General features: G+C 34.5%; 2 protein-coding genes across 6 annotated transcripts in view; one reads left to right on the top strand and one right to left on the bottom strand.

Moving 5' to 3' along the window:
* Nucleotides 1-14852, bottom strand: part of LOC123535484 (leucine-rich repeat-containing protein 74B-like) — a 74041-nt gene extending 59189 nt beyond the window's left edge. The window contains exons 1-2 of one of the 5 annotated variants that reach the window (XM_053519017.1): nt 13912-14852; nt 9944-9985 (exon numbers count right to left, since the gene is read on the bottom strand). In XM_053519017.1, coding sequence (XP_053374992.1) covers nt 9944-9985; nt 13912-14226 — 357 coding nt within the window. In that variant the 5' untranslated portion in view covers nt 14227-14852. Of the gene's footprint in view, nt 1-3087; nt 3566-9943; nt 9986-13911 lie in introns of those variants that run through there. The other 4 variants (XM_045318191.2, XM_053519019.1, XM_053519018.1 and 1 more) reach the window with 4 other exon arrangements.
* A 122-nt stretch (nt 14853-14974) lies between these two features.
* On the top strand, nt 14975-23127 carry LOC123535485 (coiled-coil-helix-coiled-coil-helix domain-containing protein 2-like). Its single transcript, XM_045318192.2, has 4 exons — nt 14975-15137; nt 19287-19446; nt 20811-21024; nt 22786-23127. Exons 1-4 carry the CDS (start codon nt 15106-15108, stop codon nt 22794-22796), a joined length of 417 nt encoding a protein of 138 aa, XP_045174127.1. The 5' UTR covers nt 14975-15105; the 3' UTR covers nt 22797-23127.
* The last annotated feature ends 2711 nt before the right edge of the window (nt 23128-25838 follow it).

Raw genomic sequence — 25838 nt, 5'->3', positions numbered from 1 at the left:
TCAATCTAATTCAAAAATGGATGAGGGAATTAAGATGAAAAGAACTTATACCAAATAGAAGCCTGCTCCATCCAAACCTTACACAGAATACCTTATATAATAAAAACCTTTGCCAGTGCAAGATATGCAACAAATTCATAAAAGGATCACTATCAAACATAAATAGGCACTACAGAACCCATGCAAAAATGGTAACATTTATGATATATTTGCTATTACTATGAGCTGACATACATGACACCATTATGACTTACAAAGACATTGCAGAAATACCCATGGGATAGAAATGAAACGGTTCCAGACAACTAAAAAAAACAAGAATCATAAACAAGAGGGCCATGATGGCCCTGTATCGCTCACCTGAGTACCATTGCTCAAAATGTTATGATCAAGTTTTGACATAGAGCACATAGGCATATACATTAAATATCATCAGGATAAACATTTTCTTGTAACAGTCCCTTTTGACCTAGTCAGGGCCAATTTCCATACCAAAATTGAGGGTCCTAGGCTCAAATGCTGCATTTTTGTACTAACATGACTATTCCTTACCCTGGAAGACTTAAATAACATTTAAAACCAATCTCATTAGAAGCTGCCGAGATATATTCGTTTACATAAAATAAAGGGAGGTAATTTGTCATAAATTCAGTCAAAAGTTATCTACCCTGATTTTCCGAGTCCATCTGATGGCACAAATGACATTTCAAACCAGTATCTTCATTGCGAGGGCTGAGCGCGAAACTATTGTAACTGTATATGAATAAAGAACAAGATACAATAGTTTCGCGCTCAGCCCACGAAATTTCGTTACTGAGATACACCCATTTTAATTTGAAACAAAGGGAGGTAATTTGACATAAAATCAGTCCGTAGCTATCTACCCTGAGTGCCTCAAACCAACTAAAGAAAATAATGAAATTTCAAATGAGTTCTATAAATATTTACCGAGATAAATCCATTTTTATTAAAATCAGGGGAGGTAATCATGCATTGGTTTATGCATGTAGAAGATACAGAGTACAAGCCTATATAACACTATATAAGTAAAGTATTCATATCAATAAATGTTATATCAAGAGCTATCTAATATGACTATTTCTTACCATGGAAGACATAAATAACGTTTCAAACCAATCTCATTAGAAGCTGCTAAGGTGTATTCATTTAGATGAAAAATAAAGGGAGGTAATTTGTCATAAATTTAGTCAATATGTATCTTCACTGATTGTCCAAGACCATCTGTTGACATAAATGAAATTTCAGATCAGTATCTTCATTAGTTACGGAGATATTCCAATTTTAATTTGAAATAAAGGGAGGTAATTTGACATAAAATCAGTCCATAGTCATCTACCCTGATTGTCTCAGTCCAACTAATGACAATAATGAAATTTCAAATAAGTCCTATAAGTACTTACTGATTTAAATCCATTTTGATTACAATCTGGGGAGGTAATCAGATATAAAATAACTCTGGAACCTACGATTGGATCTGACAGATTCGTCATGGAATCCAAGATTTATTGTTGTTGAAGATATTTTAGAAGTTTGTATCAAATCAAACCATAAATGAAGTCTCTATATCAAAATCCAAAATAGCCAATTTTGGACCTTTTAGGGGCCATAACTCTAGAACCCATGATGGAATCTGGCCAGTTCAAGAAAGGTGATACAAGTGGGATTTGGCCAGTTCAAGAAAGAAACCGAGATCTTATGGTGATACAAGTTGTGTGCAAGTTTTGTTAAAATAAAATCATAAATGAAACCACTATCGTGCAGACAAGAAATTGTTGACGGACACACGGACGACGGACGAAGGGTGATCACAAAACCTCACCTTGTCACTATGTGACAGGTGAGCTAAAAAGGAGGACGCCAAACCGATTAAAAATTGGGTATCTCCCTTTCTCATTCCGAAGTTCCACATAGTTGAGGCCAGAAGAAGACTGGCTTGCCAGTAAATTCAAGCCGTCTTTAGACTGTGACAAAATCACACAAGAGATGTCAGTGGGAGAACCCCTATCACCTTACCACTATCTCTATGCAACAATTCACAAATGTCTCTCTATGCAACAATTCACAAATGTCACAAGACCCTGGGGAAATTGACAGCAATGTAACCATCTGTACAGACGAAAGAGACAATTTTGCAAATGCTCCAGAAATAACAGATCAACATAATATAACAATAATATAACAAAAACTAGAGCTGCTTTTGAGAAAAGCGTATGTCTCCCACAACTGCCTAATCATCTAAATAGTAAGTCAGTCTTTATATATACTGTTTACTTAGAGCATGTATATAAAGGGCCCCAAAAAGACTCCTATACTACTAGAGTGCATGCGCATTTTTGATTGGATAAGTAGTATACGGTTCCTTTTGGTGCCAAAAATGCGCAAGAAATCTGAGCGTTTTTTGGTAATTCAAAGGCCATAATTCCGAAGTGCCTGGGCCGATTTGGCTACTTATCGAACTTGGCCGAGCACTTATTGGCAAACACATTTTGTTCAAGTTTGGTGAAGATCGGATGAGAAATGTTTGACTTAGAGTGCAGACAAGCTTTGTGACAGACAGACACACAGACAGGAGTAAATCAATATGTCTCCCACACCACTGTGTGGTAGGAGACATAATTATATTCAATTTATGATATTTTCAAAACCAGTAAATTATTATATAATAATAAAGTAAGACAGTTTCAAACCTTTTCACAAATATTTATTGTCATATCTCTCAACAATATACATGTAAATGTAATGAAATCAACTGAAAAACTCTGACAATATTTCTAAAACTAGACCAAGTCACATGACACTTAAAAAAAGCAGAAACTGCACTTCAGTCAACTATTCTTATAAATAGTCGAAACGTCGGTATTATATTAAAAGTATTGAAACTTGACCCATCTTGTCTGTTTGTTCCATGTACCTTATTCCTTTTAAAAAAAATTATTAAGAGAGTTGATTTTTAACTTTTATTTGTTTCCTAGAACAAAAAAAAAAAATTTTTGTGAGAAAAAAGTATTTTTTTGTGAAAAAAAAAAAAATCTATAACAGTGCCTAAATAATGAATGTGATTCTTACCTTAACATCTCTGGGTTGTTTGAATGATACTCTTGGTGTGCTCATTATAATACGATTATTGAGAAGGTAACTTTTCCGTCTTTCGAGCATTTCAGCAACATTTTCTGTCTCGCTCATCTTGTTAAAGCTATTTTGCGTCTTTTAAAAATAACATTAAAATATGTACCCGCTAAAAGTTCAAATCCAATCACTAGAATATTCCATTCAATACAATTCCATTTGTCGATTAGATATAAAAACTCAGAAACAAATATTGTCACTTTACAATATTTTATGTTTTGAACAAATAGGTATTTTATTTTTCAAATTTTAAAAATAACTGTTCCTCCAAAACCAATTTATCAAAAACAAGAACGATCGCAATTTCTAAATTACATACTTTTGTATATGACAAGAAATATTTTAATGAAAATGTTTGAGATTAGTTTGGGCTGTGTTTATAACGCCAAAACAGTAGTGGTTCATGGTAACAGAAGTTGTAATAAATTATGAAGGAGATTCATGTTTATTACAGTAAAACAATCTCGAGTGCTTCCCATATCAAATGCTACTAGACAACAATATTACCATATTTACCATTTATAAAGCATATTTAATTGTTTCAGTGTAAGATCAAACATATAGGGTTAACATATAATATCAGTTGAACCTCTAGGGGCATCAACATATCCAGACGGATTCTGCAGTCGCTACAACAGTGATACAAACATGTTAAAACAAAACTACATGTATAATTAAAATGTGTAATATACAATGTTTTTTTGCTTTGAGGGTAAAAGGGGTCGAGGCCCTTAAAAGGAGGAAAATCTTGCCAAAATGACTGAAGAACAGGAAATATCAAACAAAACTAAAGTAGCATCTTTTATCAAAATGTTACATATAAGAAGCGAATTGTTCAGTTATAATTGTCTAAACAGACTGCATTGCCTTGTGTTTAGATATACATGTAGTAAGAGCTTTGGCTGAAAAGTGTTAAAAAATTGTTTTAGATTATGATGAAATTTTTGTCAAACGTAGGATGGAAACATTTGTATTTGCATAAAAGGGAAATTTTTTACAAAGTGTATAAATATATAACATTTCAATGGGTGATAAAATCTAAAATGTAATAAATAATTTATATTCACAGTTACCCTGAATGCTTATTGGGTAAGAAAAGACTGATAAATTTAGCCAAATTTTTGTGGTAATTTAAAGAGAGATAAAGGTGCCAAAAACAAGCTAAATCGTTCATCTTTACATCATTTATCTTGTGTCAAAACACAACTTAAACAGACTAATAAAGAGATGTCCTCATGATGTCTGTCATGTTACACAGGAGATACAAAAGTGTCAATTTCTTGGCCTCAATTTTCTGCGAAGACTGTGTCTGAAAATTAGTCATAATCGACACACACACAATTAAAATATTTCAAGACAATAAAATTTTACGATTTCAGAAAAGAACTATGATATCTAGCAGCAATAAAGGGCAACAATAACAGATCATTTGCAGAAAATTATGGGGTGTCATTTTCACTGCTTTCTGATGAAAATCTGATCTGTTATTGATGCTCTTTGTTGTGACGTAAGCTGAAACAAAAGAATGTTTGGTAAATTTATTAGAACAATTACGGTAGATCAAAGGTAATAAAAAAATAAATGCTATTGTGAGATAACATGAAGATAAACTGTTGTATCAGGAGACGTTCTGTGACCATGGAGTGCACTTGAGCTGAGGAAACAATCTACTCTCCCTACATTATTAATGTGATCAACACATCACAACATGCAAGGAGCTGAGATATACACCCCTAAATCTTAGATGTTTTGCAAGATATACACCACTAAATCTTTGAGAAAACTGATAACCTTGAGTCATAATTTAAATATTGAACTATCTTGCAGTACAATAAAACCCCCAAATTAAACTGACATTGTTGTTTAAAAAAAATAATTACTGTAACGAGAAAATGATATCATTCTTAAAAACTTGACAACACTTCAGTTTTTCTAGATATTGCGGCATGATGATTTATAAGACTCAAACTTAAAATATTTTTAAACTTAAAAGCCATAAATTCAGACAAAACCGAAACGCAATGTATGGCAATATTGAGGCACTACTTAAATCTGTTTTGGTTACAAAAAAATGACAAAAAAATGAATATGGTAAAATTTAAAATCAGTTGATTATTGATCTGTAGGTCAGCTAGTGCCTTTAGAACCTAGAAAATAATAGCTAGTGACCATGAATCTATTATAATATTATAATCATAGAACAGTAATCAGCAACTGTTTATCAAAACTGTGACGACCAGATGATTGTTCCACTGTTTCAATCTAATCATTTGTGGGTACCTCACTGCTGTTGTTGATAAAGTAACAGTTTACAAGCTAGTTATTACATTTTAATGTACACCTAAAATGAGAAAATGTCATGTCAGACAAGAAACTTTGCCTCCAGACATGGTACCAGTCATTAAATATTGAAATATTTCATTGAACATTGTTTCATAGAAAAATTCAATTCACCGATAGCACTGAATTTTGTGGTTTTAGCCAATTAACAGCTATTTCGCCAGGGGATGATTGTGAATTCATGGATTTAATTCTTAATTCTAAAATGACGTTTGCTGGGATTCAGTTTTGTAGATAATAAATGAAAGTCAATTCACAAGCAATATTAATGATTTCCCAATTTTCAAAATGACTTTCATGCTACAATTATGTTGATTCTACGGAAGTATGATTGGGCCATCAGTCACTTGTAACAGGTGTGGAAAGGATAAACATATTTCTTAAAATGCATTTTAAATTTATCATTATTTTTGTCTCAAGCAGCTGTTTTTGTAAGGACATATTAAGTCATGATGACCCTGAATCGCTCACCTGAGTAATATGAGCCACAAGTTTAAAATGGCATACTGATGCTAAAATATTAGAAAGTAGGTCATATTCATGGTCACTGAAAGTCAGTTTTAAGATCGATGTGCAAAACTGTACATGTCATCCAAATTTCAAGGCTGTATCTTAAAAAACGAGAAAGTAGGTCAGTGGGGCAAGGTCACAGTCAAGTGACCCCCAATCGCTTGTGGTCATCAGGTAATTATAATTAAGGATAACATGGTGTAATAGCAACAGTTCATATCTTCTAACTGGACGGTAATATTTAAATGAAATTTGGCCACTTTAAAGACATTCAAAATTAAAAACTTTTCACCGAGAGATTTTTCAAATTTTATCATTTTTTGGGTAAATAATTGGTATTGAAGTTAACACTGACGCCTAAGGGAAATATATAATTTCTTTGATTATGAGAATCTGAACTTGAGTTTTGAGAATATTTTGTGGCAGAAAGCTGCATTATATGATTCTGATACAAATATCTAGTTTTCAAGGGAGATAACTCATGAAAAACTAAAATTATCAGTGAAGGTTATCTAAAGGAATTTTATTTTGAGAACTTCTGTCACAGTATTACTTGTCAATATGCACCTTATTTCTATCGTTTGACATTTTTAAGCAATTGAGAAATTGAGGCCTATTACACCATGTCATCCTTAAACAGTCTAGGAAATATAATCTGATAATTTTTTAAGTATTTATTACTATATAATGATATAACAAGTGCCCCCCCCCCCCCCAAGGGCGAGGCCTCTTTTCACCCCAGGGGCATAATTTGAACAATCTTGTTAGAAATCCACCAGGCAATGCTACATATCAAATATCAAAGGCCTAGGCCTTGAACTTTCAAACAAGAAGATTTTTTTCTCCCTATATAAGTCTATGTTAAATTTGGGACACCCAGGGCTGGGCTTCTTTTTCCCCCAGGGTCATAATTTGAATAATTTTGGTAGAGGACCACAAGGCAATGCAACATACCAAATATCAAAAGCCTAGGTCTTGTAGTTTAAGGCAAGAAGATTTTTAAAAAATTTTCCTTTATAAGTCTATGTAAAACTTGAGACCCAACCACCCCTCCCCCCACCCCCGGGCTGGGCCTCTTTTCACCCCAGTGTTATAATTTGAACAATTTTGTTAGATGACCACAAGGCAATGCTACATACCAAATATCAAAGGCCTAGGTCTTGTGGTTTTAGACAAGAAGAGTTTTTAAGTCTTTTCCTTACATAACGAAGTCTATGTAAAGGTTGTGACCCCCGGGGAGGGGCCTCTTTTCACCCCAGGGGCACAATTTGGACAATATCACACGCTAAATATGAAGGCTCTACGCCTTGCGGTTTTGGACAAGAAGATTTTTTAAGTTTTTCCTTTCGGTTGCAATGGCAACCAGAGTTCTGCATGGAATTCAATTCTTTGAATAATTTTGAAAGGGGGCCATCCAAGGATCATTCCTGTGAAGTTTGGTGTAATTCTGCCCAGTGGTTTTCGAGAAGAAGATTTTTTTTAGAAATTGTTGACAGATACATGCCGCATGACGGACTATGGATGGCAGACATTTAGCAGTCACAAAAGCGCACCATGAGCCTTTGGCTCAGGTGAGCTAAAAATCCAGAAAAAAACACTCATTTAAAAAATTTTTTCCTTACAGCCATACTAAGGATATCCCAAAAGGCATAAGTATGTTTTTTCTAACACAGAAAATGACAGCAGAATACCTTCAACTTCTACTAGAATTGTAACAAATATGGACCGTAAATAGATGTTTTTGGAACCTCAGCAAATGGTTTGAAAGGCCCTTTTTGATGTCATCCATATTTTAGTGTCAGTAAATGCGTCACCTTAATTCCAGAAGCGTACAAGTTCATTTTTGACAAATTGGAGTGTTTGGTATCGTTGGATTCGTCTCCGAACGCTCTACAACATGCACTATCTTATATGCATGTATATCTCTAACATGAAGAGGGTAAATCGCTGTACCACAAACGACAAACTCATCCATTGTATGTTCCAGTCAATTCTTTCAACCTGTTTTTCTCAAAATGAAAAAAAAAAGAAGTTATACACATCTGGAATTAAGGTTAATGGTGCATCCACCAGTTGTTAATATGTTTTTATACATTAAATTACAATGTCTCGAAAGGTATTATCTCCGGATTCTCACTGCTGTTACATTTTAGGAAGCTATAGTTATTTTGTTTTAATATAACTGATTTTTTAGGTATCTGAACTGACAGATGAGAAACATAGCCTATGGTTCCCAGAAAAAATACTGGTACAATCAAATACTGAAATATTTCTTTGCACAGTGTTTCACTGTTTCACTGATTGATGACAGAATAAGACTATTCCCAATGTTTAATCTTTAGCCTGCTGGCAGCAAGTGATTCTGCCTTTGCGACCAGGGGCCAGTTGTTCGAAACTTTAACCGGCTGTTAAACCAACCACTGGTTTAATTTTGATTCAAAACGCTAGTCTTGGTGGGAAACACTAGTATGATGTTTTGATTTTATTGTAAAGAATTATCGAATTTCATAATTCTTAACTCATACATGTTTTTCTAAGTCTTCTAAAATGTCGAAAACTAATCCTAAAAGTTAATCAACCGTTAGCTTAATCCCCTGTTAAAGTTTCGAACAACTGGGCCCAGTACAGACCAAGATCATGCAGCCAGCAAAGATCATGATCTGCACTGTTCGCTATTCAGTCTGTAAATTTTCAGGAAACACCCCTTCGAAAAATAAATGTTACTGTCCAAACTGAATGACAGACCTGTCCATTTTAGAAATGCTGATTCCACTGTCACTGAATTTTAATTGCGTTTTTCGTCAAAACAGCTATTTTGTGGGGATATGAGTTCATGGATTTTAATATTTGAAAATAAAATGAAGATCGATTGTTTGGCTTTAACTTCGCGGGTTAAATCAACCATGAAATCCTCGAAAATTAGTCCCCATACAATATTAATGATTCCACAGAAATGATCCCTAATTGCTGCGTACAAAATGGCCATACTATTACCTTAATTCAGTGTCTATATGACCTTAATTTGAATGAGCTAGATCAGAACTACTTCAAATATTGAAAACTTCTATCAAATAGAATAAATAAATATTGATAACTTTTGTTTGGATAACAAGGCATAAATTCAAACATGAACTTTGAGCTGCTTTATTTCAACTTGGTCAAACCATAACAGCATTTATAATAGAGGCAGTTTTTCGACACTTTTAAGATTAGAAACTACAGCTCAAGCACTTAATAAATAATCAGGATTAAGGGTACCTAGAAACCTGGTCTGGTTTTGTCCACAAGTGGCAAGCTAAATGACTGCCAATGGTATGAAAGACACAACCATTCACCATTTATTTCAAGTCGGAGACTTGTAAAGTAACTGCTTTTCAAATTTCTGCATGTGAACAACTCTAGTTTGTGAACAAAACTCAACAACTGTTAGTGCAAAACAATTCATTAATCCATTGTTTCATCAGCTTTTTAGATTTTTGTGAACTTCAAGTTGTATTTTCAGTTTTTTTAAAGGATTTTAGAGATATTCACAGTGAACCTTTTTTATGCAAAAAAATAACAGACATGCTTAAAGTAATTCTCAAGTTATTAATAAGGAAAAATCAATTTAGCAGTTGCACTAAAATTTGTAATATCTAAATGCATAGATAGGGTGTTTTTAATGTCCTTGAGTGTACCAGTATAATTATATTTATGAAAAACATATACCGGTAATAGTGACGACCCCTGTTTTAAATATATCTGCAGTATATCTGCAGAGTAATAATTAAGAGATCAGCTGAAAGTCTTGAAGAATACTTGCACCCGAAAGGCTTGTGAATACTTTCATCCCTTCTCACTTTTATTAAGTTTTATCATCACCATGAAAACAATATATCTTCAAAGCTAATGAACAATGGATAATTCCAAAAAACAATTATATTATTGTGAACACATCTAGACTTACACTAGTTGTAGAGAGATGCTTTCCACAGGATTCTGGGACTGTCTGCCAAATCAACAGAAAATCACATAATATTATATAATTAAATCATACCAACAGAAAAATAAAAATTATTCATATACATGTATTTCATTTCATAATTATTCAACATAAGGGTTAATTTCTGAGTGTTTTTTTCCCAGTGATTTGGGGATGGGGCCATTGCAACTGATTTTAACACATCTAAATTGGGATTTAGTTTAAAAAATCATAATTATACTTTATTAAAATATTACATTTAAGAAAAAAGAATGGTCATAAATGCATTACTGTCTTGTGTTTCAAATGTTTACAAGGTTTCAGAGGTACAGTCTTCAAGAGTGTGACAGCCGAAGGGTTATATCAGAGGATGGGGCTATTTGTCTTGTTATCCAAGATATTATGCCCACAAACATTATCAGTAAGTTGAAAACTGTTTGACTTAGAGAGATGACATGCTTTTGGACGCTGACCGCCACCCACCTGCCCATCCGTCATGGGTGTTCACACAATATGCCACACTCTTTCAGAGAAGGGCATATAAAAATTGGAGGTACCATCCATGTGGTACCAAAGAAAAGTGGTCTTGGTTTTTCCCTATGGCCAATAATAAAAAAATTACTAAATAAGCTAGTATTTATAGTAACATAAAAAGGAAGTAGTTCAATAAAACAAGAGGGCCCTGAATTCCCTGTATTGCTCACCTGAAGAAAGTAGGTCAGTAGGTCACATTCATGGTCACTGAAGTCAGTTTTAAGATAAGTGTGAAAAACTGTACATGTCATGCTGTACCTTAAAATACAAAAAAAGTAGGTCAATAGGTCATGTTCTACATAAGCCAGATTCAAACTTGACCATCATTAAGGTTAACATTCTGACCAGGTTTCATGAAATTCAGTCATAAATGTGGCCTCTTGAGTGTTAACAAGCTTTTCCTTTGATTTGACCTGGTGACCTGGTTTTTGACCCCACCTGACCCATCAAGGTTAACATTCTGACCAAGTTTCATTAAGATACAGTCATAAATGTGACCTCTAGAGTGTTAACAAGCCTTAACTTTGATTTGACCTGGTGACCTAGTTTCTGACTCCACTTGACCTAGATTTAAAATCTGACCTAAAGATTATCAAGATTAACATGCTGGCCAAGTTTCATGAAGATAATGTCATAAATGTTGCCTCTAGAGATGTTTTTCCTTTGATTTTACCTGGCAACCTATTTTTTGACCCTACCTGACCCAGATTCCAGCTTGACCTTAAAATCATCAAGGTTAACATTCTGACAAAGTTTTATGAAGATACAGTCATAAATGTAGCCTCTAGAGTGTTAACAAGCTTTTCCTTTGATTTGACCTGGTGACCTAGTTTTTGAACCCATATAACCCAATATCAAACTTGTTCAAGATATTATTGAGAGTAACATTCTGATCAAGTTTCATTAAGATAGGGTCAAAATTGTGACCTCTAATGTGTAAACAGTCAAACTGTCGACGACGGACGACAAACACAGGGCGATCACAGAAGCTTTGTGCTCAGGTGAGCTAAAAATTATTGTAAGCAAACGAAAAAGGGATCTGTCAAACAAGAGCACCGCAATGCAGAGCAATATACACATGAAACTGAAAGTCATATGACCTTGGACCCCTAATTGCAACCTTGACCTTGTAGTAAGCCATCTAGAACATGTGCTCAGCAAGTCGTCTCAACGTGGTGAACATTTGTGTAAAGTTTCTTCAAAATCCTTCAAGAGGTTCAAGAGTTACAGAGTGGCACGAAATCGCTAACGGACACCAGGGGTATAGTATAAAGTTGTTACAAAGAACAATGTACATGAGTCATGGTCTGAAATACTTCTCAAATTTATAATCCTAACCTTTATAGTTTGGTGTTAATCACTGGTGGCAAATTCCTTAACCTTTAGTCTGCTGGCGGCAAGTGATTCTGTCTTTGCTACCAGTGCAGTGTTCGCTATTTCATTTAACACCCATTTGAATAATAAATGGTACGGCTCAAATTGAATGATGGACCAGTCCATTATAGAAATTTAGCAGGATAACGGTTAAAGGCATTAAACTTCGACAATTTTCTTCTGTTTTACAAGTTTTGTTTAAAGTTTCAAACAATTTCATTCATCTTTTTTCATTTTAAACCATTATTCGATAAGGTAAATCCACATTATAACATGGTATTAGGTAAACATACATCTATTTGCTGAAAGGTTGGCCTATTTGTTATAGACATAATGTTTAGAATAAATAAAGGTCTCTTTATGTAATTTCTATAGAGATTTAATGTAATATAATGGAATTTTATGTCAGTGAATGGTGTCTAAAGCATAGTCTGAAAGCCATAACACATTCCATTTAAAACATTTAATTGCTAAATCAAAAATGTAGTAATCAAGTCATGAAATATAACTCATTTAAAAAAATTAATAATAATGAAAACTTTGTATCAATAATAGAAGAAATAATTTATGTGACACATGACAAAAAGAGTAGGTCATTTATTTTTCATTAGCTCTCCTGTGTGTTAAGTTCACAAACAGATTCTATAAGTAATTTTCAAAGACAAGACCTAGTGTATCTTTTAATCACAGCTGATGTCTCTTTTTTTCTAAGTTAAAACCAATATAAGTAATTACATCTATACATTAATTATGGGCAATGTTTTTCTACAAAAATCTCAGCATGTTTCTTTTTTCCCCTTTTTTAATGTTCCTTTATAATACTAAATTTAATTGTTTATCAAAATCATACCTGTGTATGGTAAACAAATGAATTACGCCAGCCGTACTAAAGTCAATAGACAATATTACAAAGCACTTGAATTTACAGCAAGAATATTGATTTAACTCAAATCAGTTTTTTTTTTTTTAATTAAGCTGGTGCAACTTGAAAAAAGAGTTGTTAATTTTCTTTATGAAATGTACATGGATGTTTTAATTTTCTAAGTTGTTATTTCACACATCAGATCTGATTACAGCCTCAGTAATTAACACTGTCTTCTACATTAGGATTGCCTTTCCTTGTTAAATGTATTAATATTGTTCTTTCCTACAGTTTTGCAAAGGCTGTGTAAGTACAAATAAACAATAGGACTGAATAACAGCAGTCCTGGCTAAATCGCATCGGACTGTCAGACCTGTCTGACAAAAATGGCTAGGTCAAACACGGATGTTTGTGGTGTTGGACCGTATGTTCGATACGGTATGGAGTGTGTTGGCTTTTACTACCACTGAAATGTCTGTTACACACTATCATATTCATTTTTCATTACTTCTGGCAAAACATCATAACAATATTGGCTATTAACATATCTTATCATTTTTGTTTACAGTTCACGACGTGTTTTCGGTCAGACAAGTTTCCATTAGATCGAGATGGGTTGTTCTTGGTCGTCGGACCAAATGTCAGACAAGTCTTGAAACTCTTTCGCCATGACTGATTAAAGTGGAATCCTTAACTGAACAGCCTTCAGACCAGAGCAGGAGATCAGTTTGGAGAGGTTTTCTGTTAGAGAGGTTTTGTCAGTGAAATGTGTATTAGTACTATATTACATAAATAGTAAACAGTTACCAAGCAGCCTGATTCATTTTAAATCTTGATCTTGTTTAGTTACCATATGAAAAGCACTGAATATATTACAGTTTTTACCCACATGTGCTACCAAACAGAATACATTCTGGTAAACATGAAGAAGTTAAGTGCCAAAATTCTGACTTCTTTTAAAATTGTTTGATTTCAGTGGTAATTTTGTGATGATAAATAGAGGTTTCAGTCTGGAATGTTCAATTTCCAGAGTAAAGGGGTTCTGATTTACAGGGATATTTTCTAATAAAAAAAGGCCAAATTTCGGGACCACAGTAGGCTTGTTCCATTTGGAGGTTTTTTGGGGTTTCAGTTTTAGAGGGATATTTCACTTTAAGAGGAAAACTAAAAACAAAACTCTTACCCTCCTGCTTGCAGGTCTTGTACCAGGTATGTGTTCGAAGGTGGATCTAGTACTGCTTGGTCTGCTGTCAGGTCTGCGACTAACAGGTTTTGGTGAAATACTCAACAATGGTGATCTTTTCTCACTAGAACTTGTTGTAGGCCTATCATCAAGTTTCAAAATGTCAACACTAACTGATTCCTCATTTACCGGACTTGGTGGAGAGGTCGGTTCTTCAATTGAAGGCTTTCTTTTACCATGGTGGTGCCTGCACTGTCTTTTACTTTCTTTAGGTTGACCTCTAGAGACTGTTAAGTTTTTCTGAGCATCCATCATTTTTTTATCTCTGGTAATCAGAAAGCTTTTCTTTCTTTATCAGACTGATAAAATCTTGACACTTTTATAATCAAAAGCTGTATTACAAAATCAATAGTCCAAGTATCAAATCAAAAAAGATAAAGCTCTACAGTATTGATCAAATATCATGGTCACTTCCAGTATTTCTACTGCAAAACATTAATTTATAGGCTAATATTTTGTGCAAAACAATATATCCATAGACACACAGTTTACCATTGTCACTCCCTCAATCTGATAGTATCTGAAGTTAAACAGCCGAAAGAATGAGTGTTTGTTCAATTAAATAGTTGTCAAATAAAATCCAATAATAGCATACCAATTTCTTATCAGGTTATTGGACAATCCAAGTTTACACTTTTATAAGGCATTTTTTTTTTTATTTTTTTAAAAACATTAACGGTTTATTTAAACTGTAGGCTAAATATCATATCTTGTAAATTTTGACATTTTAGCGTCATGTGTTGCTAAGGGCATTTTCTTTCTTTTTTCTCCAATTAACGGCCTGTTACATTTTAGATTAAAGTGTGAAGTTCACTTAGTGTATTCGACTGATCTTGTCTGCCTTTTGATTTATTGCACAATCGTGACACGCACGATTAATCCGGATTAAACATTGATGGCATAATAATTATTGGGGATTACATGCTCGAGTACTTGTCGTCCTTATACTACAGACGCATTCTCATCATCAAGCGTAGAAAGACACCGATTTTATTTTTAACCAATCAGAAAACGTTCTAGATTTTTCTGCAGTGGCATTGTAAACAAACTTTTGAAGGAGACTGACGAAATTTCGATTATAGACCAAAAAACTTGCACATTTCAAAAGATAAACACATCTGAATAGCTACAATTATGCCTAGACGTGGAAGATCAGGCGGCATGGGGTAAGGGCTTTCTGCTGCTTGTAACATAGTAATTTTTAGAGGTTTTGAGAGATGCAAAATCAAGGACACTCAAAAACGTGTTGCGTAAATCCGTCGATAACAAATTGGTTATGCAATTTTATATTTAACTCGTATTAAATGTTTAAATTGTAAATATCATTTAAATTTACCAAACTTTTTTAACTCTGTATAATATCCAACTTCAGATCAACACTGAATACCTGAAGTTATCTTGTAAACTGTTAGGATATAAGGATACACACAGTTCGGATATATTCACAGAAATTGGTTTGTCAGGCTGAGCTGTCAAAAACCTACCCTTTTTGCTTGTACATTTGTCCATTGTGATACAGATTTTCTTATGTGTTTTGAATCTATTTTTAACTTAAACTGGGACCCACATACTAAAATCCATATAGTTCAGATTGAGATAGTTCAGAGAAGGGCTGTTAGATTTGTCACAAATAGGACAGATCGCCATGATGTCACGCATTAACACCTGTTTATCTGGTGGTTGGCAAAACAATTGTTTTTACATTGTTTATGTATGGGATCAGAATTTTTAATTTTTAATAACTTTTTCATTTATTTAAGGATTTTAAAAATTCAAAAAGTTTTGAAATGGTTACAATTTTCATATTTTCTTATGCAATTATCTTTTTTAAAATGAATTACCATTTTAAATGTCATATGATTTTAATAGCGGTGTAGCGATGTTCAAACTTTTTAGAAAAACACTGTAAGTTAAGCGTTCATAATTAATCCATTTTACTTCAAAATAATAATTAAAAGTTATTAATAAATTGCTTGTTTTATAACCTTTCCACTGATCAAAAAATTATTGATATAATTTGTGTTTTAAGGAAGTTTAAGCCATTAGAAAAACATCACTGTTTACAAAAACATGGACGCTCGACGTCTGCCCATCCAATCTCTGTATTATCAGTGCTAAAAATAGAAAATGCAATGGATTTGTATACAAACATGATCTCTCCTATAGCTATAATAATACAAGCTCAGTTTCCAATGTTAACAGATCTAAATTGGCCATCCTTGGAGATAAGAAGAACTAGAGTCCGCTTAATAATGTTCTTCAAGATTGACCATCTTGTAGTACTTAGCAATATATTCGGAAAAGAATTTAATAATTCCAGCTGATCCAAGAATAAGGCATGGTTGTGATAACATATTCAGCTTCAGACACATCGGCACATTCAAAGATTCTTTTAAATGGTCAGTTTTTCCCTAGAATAGTAGGTCAGTTGGACATGTTGCCCGCTGTCGCACGCTGCAGTTGACTCGTTCAAAGTATTTATCACTGTGCTTGTTTTAATCTCTGCCCTCCATCTCTAAACATCTGTCATTGTATAAAGTTTTAATGAGGTAAAATTTGGAATGTTTTATCGTTAGGCACTTGAATGTTTTATCGTTTGGCACTTGTACAATTTGATATTTTAACAAGAGCTGTCTGTAAGACAGCCAAGCTCGACTATTCGAAATATTGTCCCAGAAGCAGGAAAATATTACCCAAAAAGGTTAAATATCAAAAGAGTTTTAAGTTCAAAAGGGGGCATAATTTGACCAAAATGCATATCAGTTATGAGACTGGCTGCTATCAACTAGTTTTATAACCCCGAAGGCACATGTGAAGTTTCAGTTCAATATCTGCATTAGTTTTGGAGATAGAAACTCGCATGTAAAACTTTAACCAGAATTTTCAAAGTCCAAAATGGAGCATAATTTGCCCAAAATACATGCCAGAGTTATGGGACTTGACCCAGTGAGGTTGGTAATTGATCTAGAAAAAAAAATAAGTTTCAAATCTATAATTATGCCTTTTAGTAATTGCCGTATGTACTTGCACGCAAAACTTTAACCAGGATTTTCTAAGTCCAAAAAAGGGAATAATTTGCTCAAAATACATGTAAGAGTTATGGGACTTGATCCAGTGAGGTTAGTAATTGATCTAGAAAAAGAAAAAATAAGTTTCAAATCTGTATGCCTTTTAGAAATAGCTGTATGTACTTGCACGCAAAACTTTAACCAGAATTTTCTAAGTCCAAAAGGGGGCATAATTTGGCCAAAATGAAGGTCAGAGTTATGGGACTTGCTGCTATCAACTAGTTTTATAACCCCGAAGACACGTGAAGTTTCAAATCAATATCTGCATTAGTTTTGGAGATAATAACTTGCATGTAAAACTTTAACCAAAATTTTCTATGTCTGAAAGGGGGCATAATTTGCTCAAAATACATGTCAGAGTTATGGGACTTGACCCAGTGAGGTTGGTAATTGATCTAGAAAAAGAAAAAATAAGTTTCAAATCTATATGCCTTTTAGAAATAGCTGTATGCACTTGCACGCAAAACTTTAACCAGAATTTTCTAAGTCCAAAAGGGGACATAATTTGGCAGAAATGAAGGTCAGAGTTATGGGACCTGCTGCTATCAACTAGTTTTATAACCCCGAAGACACATGTGAAGTTTCAAATCAATATCTGCATTAGTTTTGGAGATAGTAACTTGCATGTAAAACTTTAACCAAAATTTTCTAAGTCCAAAAGGGGGCATAATTTGCTCAAAATACATGTCAGAGTTATAGGACTTGACCCAGAGAGGTTGGTAATTGACCTAGAAAAAGAAAAATAAGTTTCAAAGCTATATGCCTTTATTTGATGGCTGTATGTACTTGCATGCAAAAACTTAACCAAGGTGTGACGCCGACGCCAGGGTGAGTAGAATAGCTAGACTATTCTTCGAATAGTCGAGCTAAAAACGCCTTAACATTTTTTAATTGAGCATCTACACATAATCTTCAAAGCAAAGAGCTATAAAAATAAATAGATCGGCAACTTGAAATGCATATAGAGAAAATCTGGCCAACATCACATGGGAACTGAATAAGATCTCGTTTTATCGGTGTGTAAAACAGACAGCAAAAGGATAAAATTTTGTGTAGTGAAAAACTTTCTATCAGATCGTTTCTTTATGATGATGGTGTTTTTTTAAAGTTATTAGTATTTTCTACACGGGGAAGGAGTGAATTTATTATTGGAAGTCTGAGAAATCAACAGAGTCATTTGAAAATTCGGTTTATTTAATAATTATGTGCTGGCTGTATCGCCAGTGTGTTTCTTTAATAAGTGTCTGTTGATTTGGTCATGAGTGATCAAGTCCGCAAACGCTTCAATAAAATAACGTGTGACACGAGCTTATGCGAAAATTATCTCCTGTTGCCATTCTGTGTATTTTATACTTCTTTGTTCAAAGTGATGAAGGAGTGTCTTGTGCACATTCAGTTGTTTCTAGTACTATTCATTTCATTGGATCTTGCACAGGCAGTGTTTAGTTTTATTTATTTTGTTACAAAATTACTCAGTGTTTACTTCATACGAACATTACCAAACACTTATTATGTTCAGATGCTAAGTGTTATGACATATTATTTTCCATAAATGCTTCTTTCACGGTAATTAAGTGGGAAGTGTTTACATATACTCAAAGTCATGCGTCTTGGGTGCTGCATTAGGGATCCTTTTACATTTTTTTTTTGTCTTTTTTCATTTTAGAAAAATGTATTAATTTAATCAGTTAATTGTTTATGTTTGTAAATAGTAACATACATTATAATAATGTTAATTATCAGTTTATTATAATTTTTTTTTTTTGGCTTGCTATTAAGTCAGTTATTCAACAAGTCACTGTTAGTTTACATTTATATTGAGAAGAGTAAATCAGAACCATATTGGTACTTTATAATGTTCCAAATTCTGAAAGATTCTTACATATATTATACATATATTTGCTACATTTTGATACATTATAGGTAACAGACTGTTTGGACAACTTTCACCATGTTATAATTTACTTAAGAACATTGCTACAGTGTTCATTTAAGAAGCATGTTAGGTTGTTACAACGTTTGGTATTGTTATTGAAAGTAATTAATTACAATTTGCAATGTAATTGTAATTTAATTAATTACATTGCTAAAATCAATGTAATGATTATTGTAATTTAATTGAACATTTCACACTGTAATTGTAATTTAATTACTTACATTTTAAAGTAATTGACTCCAGGTCTGGTCCTTAGTTTATTGATTTTCACACTTAATTTACTTATTAACCCTACTACTGTTGTTTTACAGACGCCCAGCTCCAGCCCCAGCTCCTGCCCCAAGATCTCGTGTACCAGCCCCCGCACCAGCAAGCCACCCACCTGCTCCTGCAGGAATGCAGCCAAGACAACCAGGTCTGATGGCACAGATGGCAGCTACTGCTGGTGGTGTTGCTATCGGATCTGCTGTGGTAAGTTCCAGTTTCCGAACTTGATATTCAATCAGAAAATTTAATAGAAATGTGTTTTATCCAAAAAAAAATTTTTATATAGTGTTATTTCTAGAGCGACGCAGCGGGGCGCCCCGCCCTGCCCTTTTTACTGCCGCCACGCTGCCCGTAAAATGTGCCCTGTTGCCTTTGATCTTATGCTAAATCCCGCCAAATTCCCAGTTGACATGCCTCGACGATTTTTTGATCAGCAAATTACGTCACGGCGAGTGCACACAGGTAATGAGAATCAATGAAGTGTTAAAACAAATTGATAAAGAGTATGGATCCTGTGAAATGTCAAAAAAGCGTGCGTAAGCTGCCAGCTGATTACCGAGCACGTGAAAAGTGCCCTAGATTTCTTCGGGCAAAATTTAAATTAGACCGTCGTTTAGTATATCAAGTATATATCAATGCAGTTTGATTCTACTGTAATTTAAACTAGAAAATGCACACATTTTAATGATTATCGAAAGTAAAAGAAAGTTTAGAATGTCCGTTCACGACTCTTATTACTCCCGATGTCGTATGCAATTTTTCCATATTTCCTTCAAAAAAGCTGACAGTCCGTGTATTTTAATTGATGAGAAACATCAAATATGTGGAACTATCTCTGGTTTACCCAAGTGGGTCATTTAAACTGAGTAAAAACTACTTTCAGACAACATTCCGAAAGTGTACCAGTATCCGGATAGTATATTTTGGATATGCGATTTAGTAAACTTTAACCTTACTGTAATAGCACTTTTCTGTTAATGAAATATTGATGAAAGACCTGATAAATACATTAGGACTTTTGATAATTATCAGTTCACAATGTGACCTGAAACAGGCCTTTAACTATGTTGTTTACAACATGATCTTGGTTTCAAGATTAAGCTTATATTAAGGCCATCCACTATTTCACATTCATATGAATAAGTTGACATTCTTGGTGACATTTTTAAGAGAAAGGCTTGAATGGTTTAACCTAAACTATAAAGTAAGTAAAAAGCCTTTGTAAACTTTGTTACTAGTTTTGGGAAGATTTAGCACTTTATTCTGTGACATTTCTTTTAAGTGTGCAATAAAGATAAATGGAATACATACATGTATTAACTATAGACATCTAGAAATGCAACTACTGTTATGGTAACTTTCACATCTAAAAGGGAACCCTGACCCTTTCGGACAGCACCCTGCCCCTTTTTGGCAGCACCCTGCCCTTTTTGAGCTCTAGAAATAACACTATTATATAGAGGGGGTTAACCATTATTTTTCAGAAGATACATGGTTATACTTGAATACTTCCACGAAAAGAACTTTCTAAAAATGTGAAATTATTCTCTTTCTCTTTTTATCACTAGGGTCACACAATTGGTCATGCAATGACTGGGGGTGGTGGACAGCAAGCACCAGTAGAGCAGTACCAAGCCCCAGCAGGACAGCAACAACAACAACAATACAACAACCCTTGCCAATATGAACTTGATCAGTTTATAAACTGTTCTAAGAATCAGTCAGACCTGTCTATGTGCTATGGATTTAATGAGGCTCTAAAGGAATGTAGAGTTAGATTTGGTAAGTGAGAAAAATATCATTTTTGCTTGTGAAATGGTCAGACTTAATGAATATTTCTTCAAAACAAACATGAAAGTATTTCTTTGTAGTAATTATGATGTCAACAAGAGCTCGTTGAACACGAAATGCTCCCCCCCCCCCCCCCTTTAATGCATTCAGTAATTGCACAAGGAACAGAAATTATTTGCTCACTGTAAACAAAAGTTCTACTGTTCATGTTCAATGTGACATTGACCTATTGACCTCAAAGTCAGCAGGGGTCATCTGCTGGTCATGATCAACCTCCCTATTAAGTTTAGTGATCCTAGGCCCAAGTGTTCTCCAGGTATCGTCTGAAAAGGGTTTAACTGTTCCTGGTCAATTAACCTTGACCTTTAGCCTACTGACCTCAAAATCTATAGGGGTCATCTACAGGTCATGACCAACCTCCCTATCAAGTTTCATGATCCTAGGCCCAAGTGTTCTCAAGTTATTGTCTGAAAACGGTTTAAATGTTCCGGGTCACTGTAACCTTGACCTTTGACCTACTGACCTCAAAATCAATAGGGGTCATCTGCTGGTCTTGATGAACCTCTCTATAATCTTTCATGACCGTTGGCCCAAGCGTTCTCAAGTTATCATCCAGAAACCGTTTTAACTGTTCCTGGCCAATGTGACCTTGAACTTTGACCTTATGACCTCAAAATCAATAGGCGTCATCTGCTGGCCATTAACAATCTCCCTATTAATTTTCCTGATCCAAGGCCCAAGCGTTCTCAAGTTATCGCCTGGAAAACCTTTTACTGTTCCTGGTCACTGTGACCTTGACCTTTGACCTATTGACCTCAAAATCAATAGGGGTCATCTGCTGTTCATGACCAACCTCCCTATTTACTTTCACGATCCTTGGCCCAAGCAATCTTGAATTATCATCCGGAAACCGTTTAACTGTTCCAGGTCACTGTGACCTTGATCTTTGATATACTGGTCTCAAAATCAGTAGGGGTCATCTGCTGGTCATGACCAACCTCCCTATCAACTTTCATGATCCTAGGCCCAAGCGTTCTTGAGTTATCATCCGGAAACAGTTTAACTGTTCAGGTTCACTGTGACCTTGACCTTTGACATACAGATCTCAAAATCAATAAGAGTCATCTGCAGGTGATGACCAACCTTCCTATCAAGTTTTATGATCCTAGGCCCAAGCGTTCTTGAGATATCATCCAGAAACGGATTGGTCTACATACAGACCGACCGACATCTGCAAAACAATATACCCCTCCTTCTTCGAAGAGGGGCATAAAAATAGGCCAGTTCACAAGAGCTTGAATGATTCAAAATTTAGGTTAGAAAAAGGATGAAACTTAGGAAGTTACAGATCGTGAGATGAAATCTACTGTTTTCCAAGATTTCAAAATATTTCTTTTCTGTATGTTGGTAGTGACTGTAAAATATTTTTTCAGGCCGCAAAAATGTTTGTGCTGCTGTTTCCATAATGTTGTTACTCTGTGAAATTGTTACTCAAATTTGATGTTTACAAATTTTTTTGCAAGTACAGTAAATATTTTATCTTAACATTTAATAAAAGCTAGCACTATCACATATTTTGTATACATGTATTTTGTATTAATGACCCAACACTTTCATAACCAGGTTTATTATATTACCATATACCTTGAAAAATTAATGCTACGCAATTACTGTGCTTATGTTAAGTTTATTTACCTGTATATTGGATTGCATCCAGATGTATTTGTAATTATTCTTTCTGCTTGGTTCTAGGCCAGTCATGAAGTGAAGAAGATACAACAAACAATAGTGGGATTTCTCTACATGGATAATTTCATCAGAGTATGTGCATAACGAAAAAATCACATTGAATGATTGATGGTACTACATTGAAAACATTTCAAATGAAGTTTTAGTGCCCGTTACACTATTTAAAGACCTTGTGCTGTGCTTGCTTTGTTTTAAAGACATACCTTGTACATCTTCTTAATTCAACCAACCAATCATAGTGGGATGTTTACAGATATGGAATACACAGGTGTTGGAAATTAATAAATATATTGAGTAATTACTGGTGAAAATAAATGAAATAAAACAGAATTTTAATCATCGAAAGTCAAGGTTTTGCTTTTATATCAGATCCTTGCACAATATGTATATGTACATGTAACTTGTGTGGAATTGGTTGAATATATTTTTTGTTGCCCGTTACATTGTAACAATGACTAAATGATTTCTTGAAAGATTTTAGTAATGACTGTAAAACAAGAGGGTCATGACTCTGAATCGCTCACCTGAGTAATATGCACTACATGTTTCAAATGTCAAACTGATGCTAAAATATTAAGAAAGTAGGTCAGTAGGTCACATTTATGGTCACTGAAAGTCAGTTTTAAGATCAGTCTTTAAAACTGTACATGTCATCCAAATTTCGAGGCTGCATCTCTGAAAGTCAGTTTTAAGATTGGTGTGCTAAACTGTACATGTCATTTAAATTTCAAGGCTGTATCTTAAACAAGAGCTGTCTGTACGACAGCCAAGCTCGACTATTTGAAATATTGTCACAGAAGCAGGAAATTATTACCCAAAATGTTAAATATCAAAAGAGTTTTGAGTTCGAAAGGGGACATAATTTGACCAAAATGCATATCAGAGTTATGGGACTTGATGCTATCAACTAGTTTTATAACCCCGAAGACACGTGAAGTTCCAATTTAATATCTGTAGTAGTTTTGGAGATAGTAACTTGCATGTAAAACTTTAACCAGGATTTTCTAAGTCCAAAAGGGGGCATAATTTGCTCAAAATACATGTTAAGAGTTATGGAACTTGACCCAGTGAGGTTGGAAATTGACCTAGAAAAAGAATAAATAAGTTTCAAAGCTATATGTCTTTTGGTAATAGCTGTATGTACTTGCACGCAAAACTTAAACCAGAATTTTCTAAGTCCAAAAGGGGGCATAATTTAGCCAAAATGAAGGTCAGAGTTAAGGGACTTGGTGCTATCAACTAGTTTTATAACCCCGAAGACACGTGAAGTTTCAATTCAATATCTGCATTAGTTTTGGAGATAGTAACTTGCATGTAAAACTTTAACCAGAATTTTCTAAGTCCAAAAGGGGGCATAATTTGCTCAAAATACATGTTAGAGTTATGGAACTTGACCCAGTGAGGTTGGTAATTGACCTAGAAAAAGAATAAATAAGTTTCAAAGCTATATGCCTTTAAATGATAGCTGTATGTACTTGCATGCAAAACCTTAACCAAGGTGTGACGCCGACGCCAGGGTGAGTAGAATAGCTTGACTATTCTTTGAATAGTCGAGCTAAAAACAAGAAAGTAGGTCAGTAGGTCACATTCCACGTGACCCGGATTCGAACTTTACCTAAAGATCATCAAGGTTAACATTCTGACCAAGTTTCATAGAGATATTTTCATAAATGTGGCCTCTAAGAGTGTTAACAAGCTTTTCCTTTGGTTTGACCTGGTGACCTAGTTTTTGACCCAACATGACCAAGATTCGAACTTGGCCTAGAGGTCATCAAGATAATCTAGTGTTAACAAGCTTTTCCTTTGATTTGACCAGGTGACCTAGTTTTTGACCCCAGATGACCCGATATCGAACTCGTCCAAGATTTTATTGAGGGAAACATTCTGACCAAGTTTCATTCAGATTGGGCCAAAATTGTAACCTCTAGAGTGTTAATAGTCAAATTGTTGACGACGACGGACAAAGTGTGATCACAAAAGCTCACCTTGAGCACTTTGTGCTCAGTTGAGCTAAAAACCCGTTAAATTACGTTTTAGCAGTTGAAGTTCTGTATTTATTTTCCTATAGATTTAAAAATTTAGCTTTTTCTTTTTTTATCGGTCTAATGTAATATTATGTTTAATTTATATTCTGTAAAATACAATTTTTAGCTCACTAGAGCACAAAGTGCTCAAGGTGAGCTTTTGTGATCGCCGTGTCCGTCGTCGTCAGTGGTTGTCCGTTGTCGTCAACAATTTGACTGTTGACACTCTAGAAGTCACAATTTTGGCCCAATCTTAATGAAACTTGTTTCAACATTCCTCTGGTCAATGATAACTGAAGGAAATAACTGCTAAGAAATAGACTTGGAGGACTTGATCAGCATACAAAGGTTCACTAAAATACAATACAACTTTTGAAGTAATTGCAGGATTCAGATTTTGAGAAAGGACTAACACAAAACAGACCTGGTAAGCATCTGACCCCATGTTTGACCTTGACTTCAAACTTATGGGTCTGGGGTCTCAATATTGTCTCTATGGAGAACATATGGGCCAAATATTAAGTTTCCTTGATGGGGAGAGTTATGGACCAGACACAAAATGTGTGGGATGGAGCCTATTCCAATGTCCCAATCACTTTCTTTGAAAATATGTAGTTACAAATATCTTTTCTGCAGTGGAAAAAATTGCTTAGCTTCCAGGTGTGAAAATATATAAAGGAAAAAAAGACTTGTCGTTCACTTTGCTTATTCAAATGATAGATGAACTAGAAATGTGTCCATGGGACACAGATGCCCCCACTACATGACATTTAAATGACAATTTTTTCCCAGGTCAGGGGCCATAACTCCTACAATACTGAATGAATCCAGATACGAAACCCCAGGTGCACAACTGCTCATGCTGACCAACATTCCTGTAAACTTTGGTGACTCTAAGTCAGATACTTTTGGAGCTACGCACAACACAACATTAAAATGACCAATTTTTTACTAAGTCAGGGGCTATAACTCCTACAAGACTGAATAAATCCGGACGCGAAACCCCAGGTGCACAACTGCACATGCTGACCA

This window comes from Mercenaria mercenaria, chromosome 12 (assembly GCF_021730395.1).
Source record: "Mercenaria mercenaria strain notata chromosome 12, MADL_Memer_1, whole genome shotgun sequence".
NCBI lineage: Eukaryota > Metazoa > Mollusca > Bivalvia > Venerida > Veneridae > Mercenaria > Mercenaria mercenaria.
Note: the sequence above shows the minus strand (reverse complement) of the source record. Positions and strands in the feature narration are given on the sequence as shown.

Excerpts from the sequence above, each read along its gene's own strand:
- LOC123535485 (XM_045318192.2), top strand. The coding sequence starts at position 15,106 with ATGCCTAGACGTGGAAGATCAGGCGGCATGGG. Across the intron at positions 15,138-19,286 it reads GGAAGATCAGGCGGCATGGG|ACGCCCAGCTCCAGCCCCAG; the intron begins GTAAGGGCTTTC and ends GTTGTTTTACAG. Across the intron at positions 19,447-20,810 it reads TTGCTATCGGATCTGCTGTG|GGTCACACAATTGGTCATGC; the intron begins GTAAGTTCCAGT and ends TTTTATCACTAG.